The following is a 19,237-nucleotide window of genomic DNA, read 5'->3' on the forward strand; positions in this document are numbered from 1 at the left end:
GATTAATATATAAAATTATATATATAAAATTATAACAAAAATTATAAAAAATATATAAAATTATATATAAAATTATATAAAAATAATTCATTTTAATTAATAATTAAAATAATTATTTAATATTAATATTTAATAATTTAGTATAAAAATAAGGCTTATTAATGTTGCTTTAATAAGTCAACATGGAGAATTTAAGCTAACATTACTCAGGTTTTGTAATTAACAATATCCAATATTCCCAGTATTTTCCCTGGAAAAACAATGTTCCAATAAAAAAAAGATCAACTACCCAAGCAATATTAAATATATTTTCAGAAATTTTCATTTTTCTCTTGACAGAATTGAAAATTCCCATCTCTCCCTAGCATTCCCTGAGGATGAGCAGGTCAATGTTTTGCAGCTGGATTGGGGATCAGCACCCAGGCAAAGCAATTTTAACACAATTTATGCAGAAAAGATTCATGAGGAAACCAGGGAAAAATTCCCAAATTCGTGTCCCTAAGCATTAGGGTTGTAAATATAAAAAGCATTTACTAATTCTTTTTTTTTTGTACAGTCAATATAAAGAAATATTTTAAATCTATTAAAAATATCAGACATTTCCTTATTGTAATTGTGAACCTTATCCATAACCTGTGTGAATTTACTTTAATTTATTTTTGTGCATTTAATTTGGTTTTGTGCATTTAATTGATTTTTGCACATTAATTTAAATGCTTCTTTGTGTATTTAGTACCAGAAGTGAGTCTGGTCATCAGATAATTTAATTTTTTGGTGGGGAACATGTAAAACAGTATTACACATCCCTAAAATACTCACTTTTCAAGTTCTTTCAAAGCTTTATTCTTGGTTTTTGTTTCCTCTGCAATTTTACTGCTTTTCTCATTAATACTTTTCGTTTCTTCATTAATTTTCTCCTTCTGCATTTCCAGGTCATTAATTCGTTTCTTTAGGTCATGGCTAGAAAATAAAACAATAAATTCTCACTTTTCTCCATCTTCACAATGAATCTCTAGTTCCAATTCTCAGTGTAACAACAGAATTATGTAAAATATCAAAAATTAACAATAATTTGGAGTTAGAAATGGAAAATATTTCTAATTAGAGATACTGAATCAAAGTTTAACAGCAGCCCCACCACATTAAAGCCAACCCAAAGCCTCCTAATTACTCACATGTAATATTGACACATCTGATTCTTTTCCTTTACTATTTGGTTTTCCAAGCAGAGGAACTCAATGGCTTTGTTCTTGTCCTCTTCCAAGGCATCTTTTTCTTTCTCCACCAGTTTAACTCGGTTTAACTGGAGAGAACAGAGGGGCAGAGCTGAGGCAGGGCCAGCACTACAGGGGGAAACCATGAGGAGAAAAATTCCAAACCCTTTGTAGGACGTGAATGCTCTGGAAAAATGGTACCAGGAATTACCCCTGCAAGGCAATTTTATGGTGATTTCCTTTATCTCATTTGTAATTTCAGTCCTACAACTATAGGTGAGGTTTGTTTTCAAAACAAGTCTGCTACAGGATTTACCACAGACACATCAAGGAAAACAAATTGATTTTGTTCAGAGCTTTTTTTCCTTTTAGCAGTCAATACACCGATAAAATGTTAGAAAAGCAGGATTTTTAGGGGCAGCACTGATGCCTTGTGCAGGCTGAGCTAGAGCAGAGGCTGAGTCCCAGAATAAAGCAGGGATTTATCCAAAGCATCTCCTCCATGGATCCACCTTGGGCAGCACCAGAGCCCAGCCAGGGCTGCACCCAAGATGACCCAAAATGGCCCCAAAATGCACGAGCGCTCCCGGGCTCTGTCCCTGGGATCAGTTCTGCTCCATTTGCACCTTGCAGTTCATTGTCCCATCCCAGCTTTAGCCCAGGCAGTCCCACCCTGCTTGTTTTTCTCTCTGCAGCCCACGGGGTTTGTGCTCTGGGCTGAGATTTGGGTCATTTGTCCTTGGTGCCCAGCTGGAGCAGGAATTGTTTTGTCTCCCTGCTCTGTGAGCAGTAATTAATGTGTTTTAACACTTCTACTATGAAGCTCAGAACTGCACAATAAAGCAGCACAGAGTCTGAAACACAGAAAAGCCAAACCTGAGGCATCAGCAGTAACTCTGTGTATCCTGAATTCCCCACAGGGCTGTGTGTGGAAATGCTGGGATTTGGTTGGGATGCCCCAGGAGTTCACAGAATCACTGGGTTGGAAGAGACCTTCAGGATCATCCAGTCCAACCCAGCCCCAACACTCACCCAAACCCTGGCCCCCAGTGCCACATCCAGGCTGTGTTAAACACACCCAGGGATGGGGATGGGGACTGTGCCACCTCCCTGGGCAGCCATTCCAGAACTTTACACCCTTTCTGTAAAACCTTTTCCCTGCTCTCCAGCCTGTATTTCCCTTGGGGCTGTGTGCTCTGGGTGTGTCAGTGCTGCTGCAGACAGAGCCCAGCCCCAGCTGGGCACAGGCACCTTTCAGGGGGTGCAGAGTGATGGGGGCAGCCCTGAGTGTTCTTTTCTCCAGGCTCCCCCAGGGCTGGTCCCACACTCAGGGGCTGCTCCCAGGCTCGGTGGTTCCACACTCATTGGTTGCTCCCAGGGCCGGTTCCACACTCAGGGGTTGCTCCCAGGGCCCGTCCCACACTCAGTGGTTGCTCCCAGGCTCGGTCCCACACTCAGTGGTTGCTCTGAGGGTCGGTCCCCACCCCAGCAGCCCCTCCCAGGCTCGGTCCCACACTCAGTGGTTGCTCCCAGGCTCGGTGGTTCCACACTCAGGGGCTGCTCCCACACTCAGTGGTTGCTCCCAGGGCCGGTCCCACACTCAGGGGCTGCTCCCAGGGTCAGTCCCACACTCAGGGGTCGCTCCAAGGCTCGGTGGTTCCACACTCAGGGGTTGCTCCCAGGGCCGGTCCCACCCTCAGGGGTCGCTCCCAGGCTTGGTCCCACACTCAGGGGCTGCCCCCACACTCAGGGGTCACTCCCAGGCTCGGTCCCACACTCAGGGGCTGCTCCCAGGGTCGGTCCCACACTCAGGGGCTGCCCCCACCCTCAGGGGTCACTCCCAGGGCCGGTCCCACCCTCAGGGGTCGCTCCCCGGGTCAGTCCCAGCCCAGCCCCCTCACCTTCTCCCCCCGGCGCTCGTTGAGCAGCTCCACCCGGCGGCACAGGGTGTCGATGGGCGCCTTGAGCCGCGCGGATCCGATCAGATCCTCCAGGTACTCCAGCATCCCCTCGTCGTGCTCCGTCTGCGCCTTGGGCTTCATCAGGGCAATCTGCTCCACCTCCCCCTGGGAAAAAAAAGTTATGTGGGTCTTTGCTTTGTTTTTTTTTTTTTTTTTGTCTGGATGGGGAAAATATTCTGAAAAAAAATCTATGGAATGAGTATGAGGTGTTATAAAAAAAGAATAAAACAAGGTAGCAATTAAAATGATTCAAACTGGAATATCACAGTATCATTAAGGTTGGAAAAGGTCTCCAAGATCAGGTCCAACCTTCACGTTTGTTTGGGGAAACAAAGATCAGAATAAAGAGAAATTTCCTCCCCAAGGTGAAGTGGAGCCACCCTTCAGGTCTGACCATTGCTTCATTCTCTAAAGATTCAAAATGTGCTTCCTCAACCTAAAAAAGAGAATAAAGCAGGCCCTTGGCAAGAGAGTTTAATCAGGATTGAAGTCCCTGAAGGTCCCTTTAGAAACAGAAAGTCCATAAAATCCTGGCTGATGGATGAACTGGAATTGGAAATAATTTAATTGAGGCTTCTTTGGTGGAGAAAGAAAAGGATTCTTTAGGTTATGAGGGTTCCTTTGTGTAATTTCCCTTTATGTAGCAGATGAATTTTAATCACAGCAATCACAGCAAAGACTCAACTCAGGGCTGGGCACTGCTGAGTTTCTGCACTGGGCTCTCAGCCCTCTGTTCTGTGCTGGAAATCACAAACCCACCTTGGATTAAACAGGGAAAAATGGCAATTGTGGACAAGGAATGAATCAAATTTCTATTATTTGGCTAAACAGAATTAACCACCTCTAAGAAGGATGATGGTGCAGTTGTGGGGTTTCTCTGTAGCTCTCTAATTTGAGTTCTTGAATTATTTATATATTTATAAAGATACTTATTTCTCAATAACCAAGTATATTTCTAAATTCTTAATTACATAATAAGAGTATTAAGCATTAATATTTATATTATTATGCTAATATATAAATAAATCTGTGTAGTTCAGCCCAGATTGAAGAAACAAAAAGGTTTCCAGAAAAAAAACTGAAAAATATTTTTCCAGAAAAGAAATGAAAGGTTTCCTTGAGTTGATAAAGGAGAGTGGAAAGGTTGTACCTGCTCTCCTTGATGATGAACAGAGCAAACAGATTTCACAACTGCTAAAGCTCAATGGATGCGTTTCCTAATTAATTACCAGCGCTCATTACTGGGTCCCGTGATTGAATTTAAAGCCCTCTGTGAATGCTGGGCTGCCCGAGGATGTGAAAGTGAAAGCAAGGCGGGGCAGGCCGGCATTTGGGGAGCAGGAGGGAGCTGGAGCTGCCCGGGCACGGCTGGCACCCCTGGCACCCCCCGGCTGTGCCCGGGCAGGGCTGGCACCCCTGGCACCCTGGCTGTGCCCGGGCAGGGCTGGCACCCCAGCTGTGCTTGGGCAGGGCTGGCACCCCAGAGATGCCCAGGCCCAGGCAGGGCTGGCACCCCGGTTGTGCCCAGGCAGGGTTGGCACCTGGCTGTGCCCAGGCAGGGCAGGGCTGGCACCCGGCTGTGCCAGGCCCAGGCAGGGCTGGCACCCCAGCGATGCCTAGGCAGGGCTGGCACCCCGGTTGTGCCCAGGCCCAGGCAGGGCTGGCACCCCAGCGATGCCCAGGCAGGGCTGGCACCCGGCTGTGCCCAGGCAGGGCTGGCACCCCGGCTGTGCCCAGGCAGGGCAGGGCTGGCACCCCGGTTGTTCCCAGGCCCAGGCAGAGCTGGCACCCCGGCTGTGCCCAGGGAAGGCTGGCACCCTGGTTGTGCCCAGGGAAGGCTGGCACCCCGGCTGTGCCCCGGCTGTGCTGGCACCCGGCTGTGCCCAGGCAGGGCTGGCACCCCGGCTGTGCCCATGCAGGGCTGGCACCTGGCTGTGCCCAGGCAGAGCTGGCACCCCAGTTGTGCCAGGCCCAGGCAGGGCTGGCACCCAGCTGTGCCCAAGCAGGGCTGGTGCCCCGGCTGTGCCCAGGCAAGGCTGGCACCCCAGCTGTGCCCGGGCAGGGCTAGCACCCCTGGCACCCCAGCTGTGCCCCGGCTGTGCTGGCACCCGGCTGTGCCCTGGCAGGGCTGGCACCCTGGCTGTGCCCCGGCAGGGCTGGCACCCCGGCTGTGCTTGGGCAGGGCTGGCACCCCAGTGATGCCCAGGCAGGGCAGGGCTGGCACCCTGGCCGTGCCCAGCCCCAGCAGAACCCCTGCAGTTGTGCAGTTGCCGCCCTCAGCTGCTCTCCCGTGGCTCAGGGACTCCACACAAAGCAAACGCAGGCTCTGCTCAGAGATGGCAACACCCAGCCATGGGCAGTGCCAACAGGGCACCAAATGCCCACAGGAAGGAAGGAATTCCTGGGGAACACCAGCCTTGGGTCTGTGCTGGGGAAGCTCCAGGGTGCCTGCAGGAGCTGCAGGGGGGATGGAGAGCTGGGGGGACACACAGGGAGCGGCTCCCAGTGCCAGGGGGCAGGGCTGGATGGGAGACTGGGAATTGGGAATTGTTCCTGGCAGGGTGGGCAGCCCTGGATCCCTGGCAGTGCCCAGGCCAGGCTGGACAGGCCTGGGAGCACCTGGGACAGTGGGAGGTGTCCCTGCCTGGCACTGGGTGGGATTTAAGGTCCCTTCCCACCCAAGCCATGCCAGGATTCCACATTTCCATACCCCCCCAAGCCCTTTGGGAAGGCTCTACACTTGTACACTCAGTGCCAGGGCTGGGAATGGCATCACAAACCCCATTCCAGCTCAGTGCCAGTTGTGAATGGAATCACAAACCCCATTCCAGCTCAGTGCCAGGGCTGGGAATGGCATCACAAACCCAAATCCAGCTCAGTGCCAGGGCTGGGAATGGAATCACAAACCCCATTCCAGCTCAGTGCCAAGCTTGGATTCATGGGCTGGGGATGCCCCATGCCCAGGCAGGAGCCTGGCACAGCTTGGAATCCATGGGCTGGGAATGCCCTGTGCCCAGGCAGGAGCCTGGCACAGCTTGGAGTTCATAGGCTGGGGATGCCCCGTGCCCAGGCAGGAGCCCTGGCACAGCTTGGAATGCCCCGTGCCCAGGCAGAGCCCTGGCACAGCTTGGAGTCCATGGACTGGGAATGCCCTGTGCCCGGGCAGGAGCCTGGCACAGCTGGGAATGCCCCGTGCCCAGGCAGGAGCTCAGGGCACCTGGGTGGGTTTAGGGGATTCTGTGGTGCCCTTGTGCTGCTTTGGGTTTTGTTGTTTTCGTTTTTTTAAGGAAAATTTCCACCAATAATCAGAGATGGAGAAAAGAGAGTGAAAATCCCATTTGTGCCCAGAAGAAATGGCTTTAGAGAATGCATTTCCTGGAAAATGCAACACTGTGGATCAGGAAAACCTCCCCTGGTTGGGTGCAGGGCAAAATCCATAAATTTGTTTCAAAATCCCATGAAACCACCAGAAAATTTAATGTATGACAACTATGACTATGATACTTGGTATTTTTAGGAATATTTAGTATTTTCAAGACAATTTTTTGAAATTCAGAACAATATTTCAGTAATTTCACTCTAACAGCAGCATATTTTAATAACAGCAAAGCTTTTAAAGCTTTTTGAACCCCTATAAAAGGAAGTTTTGTTATTGAGACCAAAAATCTTTGAGTCTCAGCAAACTTTACTGTGATCCAAGCACAACACCTGTGCCAGCAGAATTCCAATTGTCCTGGAAATTTACATTTAACAATAATAATAATTTAACTTATCAATATGCAATATTTGCTTTCTAAATTGAGTATTATATACATTATTTTGTAATTTTATGGTGTGGCATAAATGAAATGGAATGAATATCTGCATGCAGTGATTAGGACATAATTGAATTTATCAGCTATCACAAGATTTAGGGATATTTGGGATGAAATAGTGCTATAAATGCACAGGTAATTAAAATTGAATAAAACCACCTTGACTGCACTTTTGTGGAGGATTAGAGCAGCCAGAGCTAAAATCTGCCATTTATTTATTTCAAATGTAACAACTCACCTTAATTCAAATTACACCCCAATTTCCATCATTTTCTGATGGAAACAACACCTGTTCCAGCAGAATTCCAATTGTCCTGGAAATTAATATTTAACAATAATAATAATTTAACTTATCAATATGTAATGTTTGCTTTCTAAATTGAGTATTACATCCATTATTTTGTAATTTTATGGTGTGGCATAAATGAAATGGAATGAATATCTGCATGCAGTGATTAGGACATAATTGGATTTATCAGCTATCACAAGATTTAGGGATATTTGGGATGAAATAGTGCTATAAATGCACAGGTAATTAAAATTGAATAAAACCACCTTGACTTGCACTTACAGCCAGAGCTAAAATCTGCTATTTGTTTGTTTCAAATGTAACAACTCACCTTAATTCAAATTACACCCCAATTTCCATCATTTTCTGATGGAAACAACACCTGTTCCAGCAGAATTCCAATTGTCCTGGAAATTTACATTTAACAGTAATAATAATAATTTAACTTATCAATATGTAATATTTGCTTTCTAAATTGAGTATTACATCCATTATTTTGCAATTTTATGGTGTGGCATAAATGAAATGGAATGAATATCTGCATGCAGTGATTAGGACATAATTGGATTTATCAGCTATCACAAGATTTAGGGATATTTGGGATGAAATAGTGCTATTAATGCACAGGTAATTAAAATTGAATAGAAGCAGTGTAAAAACCACCTTGACTTGCACTTTTGTGGAGGATTAGAGCAGCCAGAGCTAAAATCTGCTATTTATTTATTTCAAATGTAACAACTCATCTTAATTCAAATTACACCCCAATTTCCATCATTTTCTGATGGAAACAACACCTGGTCCAGCAGAATTCCAATTGTCCTGGAAATTTACATTTAACAATAATAATACCTTAGTATTTAAGTTATCAATATGGAATATTTGCTTTCTAAATTGAGTATTACATCCATTATTTTGCAATTTTATGGTGTGGCATAAATGAAATGGAATGAATATCTGCATGCAGTGATTAGGACATAATTGAATTTATCAGCTATCACAAGATTTAGGGATATTTGGGATGAAATAGTGCTATAAATGCACAGGTAATTAAAATTGAATAAAACCACCTTGACTGCACTTTGGTGGAGGATTAGAGCAGCCAGAGCTAAAATCTGCTATTTGTTTATTTCAAATGTAACAACTCATCTTAATTCAAATTACACCCCAATTTCCATCATTTTCTGATGGAAACAACACCTGTTCCAGCAGAATTCCAATTGTCCTGGAAATTTACATTTAACAATAATAATACCTAAGTATTTAACTTATCAATATGTAATATTTGCTTTCTAAATTGAGTATTATATACATTATTTTGTAATTTTATGGTGTGGTGAAAACTCCTCAGCATCTCCAAGTGCCACAGGATTTGCTCAAAGGAAAAATCCCATGAAAACCTCAGCAATATTTGTTATAAAGGTGAATTTCCAGTCATTTCCAAGAGAAATAAATGCTGAATTTCCTTTGTTCTTTACCCATTGCTGCACACAGAGCTTTATTTCCCTTTGGAGGGTGGAAAGCCTGAAATTCCAGTTTCTATGAAAAAAGGGATGCTGCCCTCATTAAAATCATTTGTGGGAGAAGAAAACAAACTCCATTTTGGGGAAAAAAATATGAAATAAATGAAGTTGTCAATATTCTGTTCCAAATATTCCCCTGCCCTGCTCCCAGGGCTCTCTCACTGAGCTTTGGTGTCTCAGGCCCAAATTTCATCCTGCACTTCACATTTCTCCCTTCTCTGGCAAAATCAGATTGTAAAACAACTATTAAAAAAATAAAAAATTTATATTTACTGTATTTACTCCAATTTGTAGATTGTAAAACAACTATTAAACAATAAAAAATTTGTATTTACTGTATTTACTCCAATTTGTTTTCCTGGAGGTTTTTCTCACCCCATCCTGAAGCTCCATCCCACCTGCCTGGCACAGCCTGGGTATTGTGGAATTTTGATTTTTTTCACTACATTTGTATTTCCTGGTTGTTTTATGCCATCAATTCCTTGCTATCAAGGCAGCAAAAGTGCATTTTTCTCCTCAAAAAGCCTTTAGGCAGCAAAATGAGACAAGTGTCTCCTTTGCTCTGTCTGCAGCTCCCACTGATTTCAATTTTTAATTTTTTCTTTTTTGTGCTCACATTTGGCTTTGGGGGTTTTTTCCCCACTTGACCACAATGCTCTCATTTTTAAGCAGGAGTACAATAAAGAACAGCAAAAATAAATCCTAAATTTCTGCATCTTCAATTGATTTATTTATTTATCTCCTCTCATAAGCTTTGCCCATGAATTGCAATTCTGCACCCATGGATTTTGGAATATGTATGGAGAGAGCAAATATTCCAAAACCTCATTATCCTCCTGCTGTAACACACTCTGGGAAGTTACAACAGATTGTTTGGAGATTTTTTTAAATATTTAATGTATTTTACATTATTTAAATATGTAAAAAATAAAAAATATGTATTTACTCTATTTACTCCAAGTTGTTTTCCTGGAGGTTTTTCTCACCCCATCCTGAAGCAGAAAATCCAGGAATGAAGAGCTGGAGGAAATAATGAATTGGAGACTTGAAAACAGAGATATATCCTTTTTTTGTGGGTGTAGCTGTGCAACAGAAAGCCTGGAGGAAGTGAAGCAAGCACAGCCACCCAGCTACAAGTTCTTGAAATATTTTGGTTTTTTAGAGGGGAACTGGAAGCTCCTTTGACAGAACCCAGCCTAAAATAAACTCTATTAAACATTTCAGACCTTGGGAAGTTCCCACTGATCACAGATTTCTAGACTTGGGACTTCTTAGTAATTACAGAAATAGTTATTTAATATAATGAATATTTAAATATTTGTAGCTTAATTTACATTTTAATTGGCTGGCACATAGTAAAATTCTCATTATTTAAAAACTAGGAAAAAAAAAATAAAGTTGTTCCCTTCAGCCTGACTTTAAAACAGCAAACAGATGCAAGCAAGAATCTGAAGATTCTTGATGAAACAGCTTTATTTGGCTTTTAATTTTAGTTTTGCTGCTAAAAAAAAATAATTTAATTAAGCTAAATTTAACCAAGTATTTATCATTTAAAATAAGTTATAAATCTCTGATTTTTGACTATATCAATAGGGTGTAATTAAAATATTTCATTTGTACTCTGGATTTTGGGGGAAATATTAATGCAGGATTATCAGGGCTGCTTTGGGTGTGTGACAGAACATTTGCTGTCAGCACTACAGAAAATAGAAATGAATATATATTAATATATAGAATATTATATTATGAATATATATGAATATATATTAATATATATAATATATTATTATGAATATAAATGAATATATATTAATATATATAATATATTATTATGGATATGAATGAATATGTATTAACATATATATAATATTATATTATTATGAATATAAATGAATATATATTCATATATATATAATAGTATATTATTATGGATATGAATGAATATATATTCATATATATATAATAGTATATTATTATGGATATCAATGAATATATATTCATATATAGAATAGTATAGTATTATGAATATCAATGAATATATATTCATATATAGAATAGTATAGTATTATGAATATCAATGAATATATATTCATATATAATAGTATAGTATTATGAATATCAATGAATATATATTCATATATATAATAGCATAGTATTATGAATATCAATGAATATATATTCATATATATAATAGTATAGTATTATGAATATCAATGAATATATATTCATATATAGAATAGTATAGTATTATGAATATCAATGAATATATATTCATATATAATAGTATAGTATTATGAATATAAATGAATATATATATTAATATATATCATATTATATTGTTATGAATATAAATGAATATATATTAATATATATCATATTATATTATTATGAATATAAATGAATGTATATTTATATATATCATATTATATTATGAATATAAATGAATATATATATTAATATATATCATATTATATTGTTATGAATATAAATGAATATATATATTAATATATATCATATTATATTGTTATGAATGTAAATGATATTATATTGACAAATTGTGATTAATTTTACAGTATGGGCTGTGAAGTGTAATTGGTTATAAATACTGGTTAAAACTATTTCTGGAGCTGGTGAACAAGTGTAAAAACAAACAGTTCAGGGCTGTTTTTTGCAGTTATTTGACACAATTCATTTCCCACTCAGTTCTCAGTAAATCCCAGTCTGTGAGAGCAGCAGAACAATTAAACAATGCAGATTTCTCAGCCCAGGTGGTGCTGGGGCCGTGCCCCGCTGAAGCAGCACAGCAATATTGGGGTTGGCTGTGGGACACTCCAATATTTACGTGCTGCTAGGGCGGGACCAGCACGATCCTGCAGGCAAAGCCACAAATTCCCTGCTGGAAAAAGGGACAAATCCCAGAGTTCTGAGCCTTCCCTTCCTGCAGCAGCACATGCTGGTCTGCAGCCTGAGCAGAGCATGCAAACCATGATGTGCTGCTACAGCACTTCAAGGCAGCTTTGCAAACCTGCAGGTTGGAGTTTTAGCTGGAAATGGAATTGCAATGGGGGTTACTCACACACCAACCTGTAAAATCAAGAACCTGTTGTGGTCCAGGTCGATGCCGTGGCTCCTGAGAAGCAGGCCAACATCCCTGAAGGTCTTTTTCTTGCCATTGATGCAGTAGGTGGAGGAATTGTCTCTATAGGCAGTTCTAGAGACCCAGAATTTGCTGTCAGGAATGACTTCATAATCATCTCCTTCCTGCTTGGAGGAAACACAAAGCCAGAGAAACAATGACTGTCGATGGGGATTTACCTCCTATTTCACAATTAACCAGATAAGTTTCATCATGAGATGTTTTTATCTGAATTGTAGAAGTGGGAGCTGGCTTAAAATTGCATCTTAAGAAAAGAGAGAAAAGCAACAAAAAGCTCCTTTGAGAAAGGACAGGAAGGGCTCAGGATTGTGTTTGTGTGGTGCCCATGCCCTGGGCACTGCCAGCTCCTCCACCAGAGCAAAAACCAAACCCCAAAGATGGGACAGAAGTGACAGAAGAGCTCCCAAAGAGCTTCCATTGACTCCAGAGCACCAGGCAAAATAAAACTCCTTCAACAAGTTCAAATTCACCCAAATTAACCCCCAAGGGCTCTCAAATTGTTCTCTGGTTTTAAATCAAATTCAGCTTCTGGATGGCCACACAAAGTCAAAAAATTTTTTTTTAAAAAATTTAAATAGATGAATTTGTTTTTCTTTTTCTGTTTATAATAACCAGATTAAAAAAAGAAGTGTTTTTTCAAACAGTTCCTAAAAAAGGCTGTAAATGCTCCACTTTATTTACACCATTTTTGGAATTTCAATGTACACTTCCCCCTTTTTTGGTTGAACCTAAATTAAAAAGTTTGAATGTGAGCACAAAAAAGAAATGTAAATTAGGAGAAATTTTTTTTGTACAACAATTGCAATAAATCAACAAAAAAAAAGCTCAAGTTTTTATCAATTCACAAAGCAGCAAGCAAAAGAAATATTTGTTTAATTTGCCAACACTTTCTATTTCGTTCAAACAAAATATCAGCTTCAAAAAATTGTAGTGGTAAAATGTGGGCTCCAGAATTTTTGCTGAAAGATCTGTTACAAAATTACAGGCATGTTTGCAGTACATGAAGTGTAAATAAGTTTCAGATTCATTATTTATTTTTTCTAAATTTAGATAACTTAAAATAATTTCTAATTGGTTTGAAAAGTTTCTTAAATAGGTTTTATTTCTTAATGCATATATTTGTGTTGTAGATTTAAGAATACCTAATATGTACAAATATAAATAGGTTTTATGTCTTATATTTATCTGCATATATTTGTGTTGTAGATTTAAGAATACCTAATATGTACAAATATAAATAGGTTTTATGTCTTATATTTATCTGCATATATTTGTGTTGTAGATTTAAGAATACCTAATATGTACAAATATAAATAGGTTTTATGTCTTATATTTATCTGCATATATTTGTGTTGTAGATTTAAGAATACCTAATATGTACAAATAAAGACTTATACATTTCCACGAATTCTTTTTATTACAGAAATAAATTTATTTACTTGAGGTAAACAAGATTACAATTTAAAACGAGTTCTTCTTAAAATGATGATTAAAAATTGCTAAATTGTTTTCAAACAGAAACCCACCCCATATTAGTCCTGCAGCAAATTAGAGAATCCTTAAGAAAGAATCTTTAAGAATCCTTAAAGATTTTAAGTTCTGCACTGCTCAACAGAGGATTTTGAAAATTAATTAACACTGATGGTTTATATCCCCAAGGTAAACTAATCATGCTCTGAAAGTTTTCCCCCAGCTCCAAGGAAAATAAGCAAATATTCCAAGTTTTGCAGCTCCTTAAGGGCACAAAGCTGAGCTCACACCTACCTTGTCAATGATCTTTTGGAAGTGAACCTGCACGGAGCAGCTGGGGATGTCCTGGTGCCCATCCGAGTTGTGGATCAGCACCGAGAGCTTTTTGGAGCGGATTTTTTGGGCTCGGTAACCGAACACAAAGAGCAGGGAATCGATGACGTTGGATTTGCCGCTGCCGTTGGGGCCGACAATACACGAGAAACGCTGCAGGGAGGGGAAGGTGATCAGAGAGGGAAAGCAGCGCTGCCCACCCAAAAACACAAAAAACACAACTGCTCCCAGTGCGGGCCGGGCTGAGCTCTGCCTGCCAAGGGAAAAGGGAATAAAAGCCCCAGAGCTCAGCTCAGCTTTCCCAACCCAAGCCCTGCACTTTGCAGCCTTCACAAGCAAAGTTTCATGCTCAGCCACGTAAGTCTCTTGTGGGCACAAAAAAAAAAATATTCTCTTGCTCAAAGTTCTGCAGCAAACGAAATCAAGAGAAAAGAGAGCTGTGCTAAGCTGTGCTGACAAATGAAAATTGCACAGCCTTGCAAAGTTGCACTTCACTGTTTTCTCTACTTAATTTAGAATGTTACTATCAAAATATTTCGAAGCCTTAAATATTTTTTCAGTTATTTTGAGGTCAGCTTAGATGAAGAAAAAGCAGGAAGGAATTAATACCACCCAGTGAAGTCTTACCTTCAGTTGCAAACTACTTAAGGAAAAAAGAGAAAGATACCTTGTGAAAAGGTCCCAGAATTTTCTCCCCCGCATAGGATTTGAAGTTGTGGTTTACAATGTGAGTGATCATGAGGCGAGGAGCACCAGGTTCACTGGTCATTGCTGGAGGTGGGGGAGGAGGGATGCTACCCAAAATCTCTTCTAAACTTCGATTATCCACCACCTCATCTGAGCCTGCTAAAACCCATCCAAACAAACAGAAAGATAAAATAAAAAAACAACAAAAAAAATTTGTAAGCTCTCAGTGATTTGACACCTTTTTACAATGTTGAACCGAAAAAAGCAAACATCATTTCTGTCTGAACCAAGCTACATTTTGGCCTGTAGTTATTAATATGAGCTGAGTGGAATTAAAATTCTTCTTTCCACAAACAAAATGTTTTTTAAGAGCTACTTAAGATGTCCCATCGCTGGGTTTGTTCTTTCATTATGTAATTCTTATTCCAGCACACTTTAACAGGCCCCCTGCAATTCCAGCGGCTCCAACCATCACAATAAATCTGCAAATGTGAAGCAGGCAAAGCCTTTTAAATGAATAAGTGCAAAGCCACATTTCAGAGTGTCTGTGCAGGATTCGGGGCTCTCTGAGAGGCTCTGAAAGCTGCAATGACAGCACGGCTGCTCTGCAAAGACAGGAAGTTTGTTACGAAAACAAACCGGCCCCCTGGATATCAGCAGAGCAGCTTTTCCCCAGGCACCAGCAGCAGATTCTGCCACCAATTTCCATGGATTTGTCAAATACCTGCCTTCAACAACTGCACATCTGGCTCCCTACAAAGTTACACAGCTGCTGGTTTTGCAGATTTTTTTTTTCTGCAAAAGCTCAACTCAAGAAAATACATTGCTTCATGAAAAAGAAAGTCAAATCATTTTAAGAGTTAAGTAAATAAACTTGACATTTATTCCATTCCAAGAAATCCCATACCATTGGCTGCCTATAAATTTGAAAAATCCTGCTGTTGTACCACAACCTTCAGTGCAATATTCCAGATCAGAGCTCCGAAATGGGCTTTATTAGGAGAAAAAGGCTACAAATTGCTTTTGCACTTGTGCTGGGCCAAACCCTTTAACTCTTTGCGAACGAGTTTGACCATTTTAAAAGCAATCTTAAATTGCCTGGGGTTTCAGAGCTGCTTTGTGGAAGGGTTTGGAGGCCAGACCTACCTTGGGGAGGCTCTTTGCCATCGGGCTCCCTGGTGCCTTCGGGCTCCACTTCCATGGCCACGGAGGGCTCCTGCTCCCCTTCCATTGCGAGCAATCAAACTGCAGGGCTCTATCTACAAACAAGAGAACCCCGTGATCTCAGCCCAGGAATTCACCTACACCTCTGCCCAGATGCTCCACTCATTTAGAAACTTAAGGCTGGAGGCATTTAGAAGACAAAAATCCCAATTTGAAACAAAATATCGAGGTTAGCTTCATGATGATATATTTCAAGATACATCACCTCCAAACGAGGGGCTGAGCCTGATCTGTTTTAACCTGCTGCCAGCTCGGGGGGACATGTCAGGGCAGTGACTGCTCCCTGAAAGCCACCCTGTGATGGGGGCAAAAGGGTTAAAGACACATTGAATAACAAGCCCAGGAGCCACATGTCCCTGCTGTCCTGCAAGAACTCCTTATATATCAGACCTGACACTCGCTTTACTTTCAATAATCCGCGCTAAATATTTGTATGGCTACAGAGAGGTTGATAAACAGATAGAGAAACGAAAGCCCTGCGTGATTATAGCGAAGATTGGACTCTTAAAATTATTTAAATCGACACACACTGCTCGCAAAACACAACACAACCCCTCCTGCCAGCATCCAGCATTTCAGAGAGAAAGCAAAAACGAAATACCTTCATCTAGGCGGGATGTTAAAGCGATCTGAGCAAGGACGAGCATTACAAAAGCCATCAGCTGGCACTCAGCACAGCTCCCCGAACGGGTGAACAGAAAGCACCCGATGAGAAGAAAAGGAGCAAAATTCTCCCCAAAGAGTTGAAATCGCAGCAAGTGGCGAAGTGAGTTCGCAGCAAAACAGACACGAGAAAGTTTACTTCTCACAAGATAAAAAACTGACGTGGTTAGAAAGTCATCTTACAATTGGTGCCAATCATTTGACGTTTTCAGACCTACCCCCAGCCCACACTCTCATGAGAGTCCTTCGTGTGGGACAATGGGGGAGGGGGGAAATGAGAGACAGAACTCATTTTCAGGCAATTTCCCTCCATGCCCCCGTTCAGAACTGTTCCGCAATGGCTGTCGCGGACAATTACAGCCTCTCAAAGCACATTTATTTTTTTTTTTTTCCCCAAACTGCTCCACTCCAACAGAATTGTGCAATATAGACCTATTTACCTTCCCAACCCTTCCCCCCCCCGCTCGGACACTTCAGCAGAATGAACAAGCCGAACTCCTTGACCTCAGCTTTTAAATCGCGATAAATCGGCTGCCACATCGTCTCTAACAAATTTAACAAATTCGTGCCCGGCCCCTCCCCCGAGCCAGCTCGAAGGTGTTCGGTTAAAGCATCTCTGCTGCCAAGCGCCGCTTTCCTCACGGGGACGGCCAGAAAAGCTTCCTTATGAGCAGCCGATTAAATGTGATAGCGACAAGCCCTGTCAGCGACAAATCTGGGGCTTTTTCAAAGCACAAGGAGCCAGAGTGCACCCTTGTCACGCTCTTTCCAAGTCACAGAATCCCAGAATATTCCGAGCTGGAAAGGACCCACAGGGATCATCATCGAGTCCAGCTCTTTTAAACGAATCGTTAAGAGCTTTCTTAGGATTTTTCTCTCACCCTTCAAGCATCAAAGCAACAGGCAGAGCCAGGGATAGGAGGGTCCCTCTGTAAGCAGATTAAAGTCGGGTCTCTCCGCTACCCAAACGCGTCCCTGAACTTCCCCGTCCTCCGCGGTCCGCGGGGCTCCCTCAGGGCACGGCGGAGCCCTTGGGCTGCACAGCCCCTCGGGGAGCCGCTTCCCAAAGCCCTGAGCCGACAGCAGCCGGGACGGAGCCGCCAGGCCCCGAGCCCTCAGGGGAACCCTCAGCGGAGCAGCCCGGCCGGGGAGAGAGAGGCGCTGCCGCCGCTTCTGCTCCCTGCGGGCCGGGGCGAAGTGGGGAAATGAGGCGCGGGGCAGAACCCGCCGATCCCCCAGCACCTCCTGCCATCCCCTCAGCACCTCCTGCCATCTCCTCAGCACCTCCCGCCTTCTGCCTCAGCGCCTCCTGTCTCCTCCTCAGCACCTTCCCCACAACACCACTTATCGCCCCCTTAGCACCTTCCCCTCAAAAGTCCGAATCTCCACCTCAGCATCCCTTGTCTCCCCTCAATTCTCCCAGCATTTCTGTTCCCACCATCAGCACCGTTCCCTCAGCACCCCCTGCCCGGGGCAGCCCCCTGAGGGCACCTCCTCCGCCGCGAAGCCCCCCCACCCCACCGCCCTGAGGCGAACCGCCATCGCTTCCTCCCGCCGAGCTCGTACCTGCTCGTCCCGGCAGCTCCGTGCCCCAGCGAGGCGGCGGCAGTGCGGGCAGCTCCGGCTGCTGTAGAAGCTCGGCCGCTTCCACACTCGAAAATGGCGCCGAAACGGCGAACTCGAACCGAAATTCGTTAGAAAAGCGCGGGGCAGGCTGGGACGGGAGGGGCCGGGCCCGCGGGTTTGAACGGAACCGCCGCCCCCGCCCGCCATCTTGTGTTCGTTACAGCAGGGAGGGGAAAGCGCCCAGAAATCCGCCGGGAGCGGCTTTTTCTGGGCAGATATGGGAGGTGGGAGACATTAGGGGCTGAGGGCGCCGAGGTAACACAGCCTGGCGCCCGTGCCGGCGGAGATAAGGGTTAATTTTAATTTTAGAAGTAGGTCAGTGGGCGGCGCTTGGTTGCTGGACGACACGCGGTGGTTTAAAATTAATAAAAAAATATTTTAAAAAATTTTTACAAGTGAAAAAAATTTTTAAAAATGGTGAGAGCGCGGCGGTTTTGAAGCGGCTTTAATTAATTAACGGGCGGCGCCGTGGCACCTTGGGGGGGCCGGGGGGGAGCCGTGAGGTGGCGGAGGAGGAGGATGAAGAGGATGCGGTCTCGCGAGAAGTCGCCATAGCGACGGCGGCGCTTGGCGGTGGGGGGAGCGGGAGCCGCCGCTCCTGAGGCGACGGCAGCGGGACGGGGAGGCGGGATCATCCCGGGATCGAGATCTGCCGGGAGCGGGATCATCCCGGCATCGAGATCCGCCGGGAGCGGCAGGCGGGATCATCCCGGCATCGAGATCCGCCGGGAGCGGCAGACGGGATCATCCCGGGATCGGCCGGGAGCGAGATCCGCCGGGAGCGGGATCATCCCGGGAGCTGGCGGCGGGATCGCCCCGGGCTCCCCTGGGAGCGGGCTCCGCCGGGAGCGGGCTCCGGCCGCCGCTCTGCCGCTCTCTCCCGCTGGCCGCGCAGGTAAAGGCGCGCTGGGGAGGCGGCGGCCGCCGGCCCCCTCCCCTCGGCTGAGTCACCGCCGCGGTGGGCGACAGGGTCGGGAGCCGTGACCCCCGGCCGGGCGTGGGACGGGCGGATGGAGGGGCGGGAGAGCTCCGGGGGACAGCTGAGGGCAGGGCGGGGGAGCCCCGACCCTCCGGAGGGGTTGGATCATTGCTTCTTGGAAAGCTGCAAACGCAGGGAACAGCGGGTGTTGGCGCGGGCGGTGCTGGCCGAGGCTGCCCCGAGGCTTTGGTGTCTCCTCCTCCGTGCCCCGCGTTCCGCTGGCTGCTTTTCCTTCTCGGCATTCCCTCATCCTGCTGGGGCATTCCTTCCCTTTCCTGCTCTGCCCCCATCCCTCCCCG

The 19,237-nt window shown here is 44.2% G+C and overlaps 1 protein-coding gene across 4 annotated transcripts in view; it reads right to left on the reverse strand.

Annotated features, from left to right (window-relative positions):
• The window catches only part of SMC4 (structural maintenance of chromosomes 4), a 37,874-nt gene extending 19,452 nt beyond the window's left edge, over positions 1-18,422 (reverse strand). The window contains exons 1-8 of one of the 4 annotated variants that reach the window (XM_074547514.1): positions 17,900-18,422; positions 15,593-15,705; positions 14,427-14,602; positions 13,721-13,912; positions 11,884-12,060; positions 3,116-3,280; positions 1,176-1,303; positions 820-960 (exon numbers count right to left, since the gene is read on the reverse strand). In XM_074547514.1, coding sequence (XP_074403615.1) covers positions 820-960; positions 1,176-1,303; positions 3,116-3,280; positions 11,884-12,060; positions 13,721-13,912; positions 14,427-14,602; positions 15,593-15,677 — 1,064 coding nt within the window. In that variant the 5' untranslated portion in view covers positions 15,678-15,705; positions 17,900-18,422. Of the gene's footprint in view, positions 1-819; positions 961-1,175; positions 1,304-3,115; positions 3,281-11,883; positions 12,061-13,720; positions 13,913-14,426; positions 14,606-15,592; positions 15,706-16,271; positions 16,680-17,899 lie in introns of those variants that run through there. The other 3 variants (XM_074547512.1, XM_074547515.1, XM_074547513.1) reach the window with 3 other exon arrangements.
• Positions 18,423-19,237: the final 815 nt, after the last annotated feature.

This window comes from Zonotrichia albicollis, chromosome 9 (genome assembly GCF_047830755.1).
Source record: "Zonotrichia albicollis isolate bZonAlb1 chromosome 9, bZonAlb1.hap1, whole genome shotgun sequence".
Taxonomy (NCBI): domain Eukaryota; kingdom Metazoa; phylum Chordata; class Aves; order Passeriformes; family Passerellidae; genus Zonotrichia; species Zonotrichia albicollis.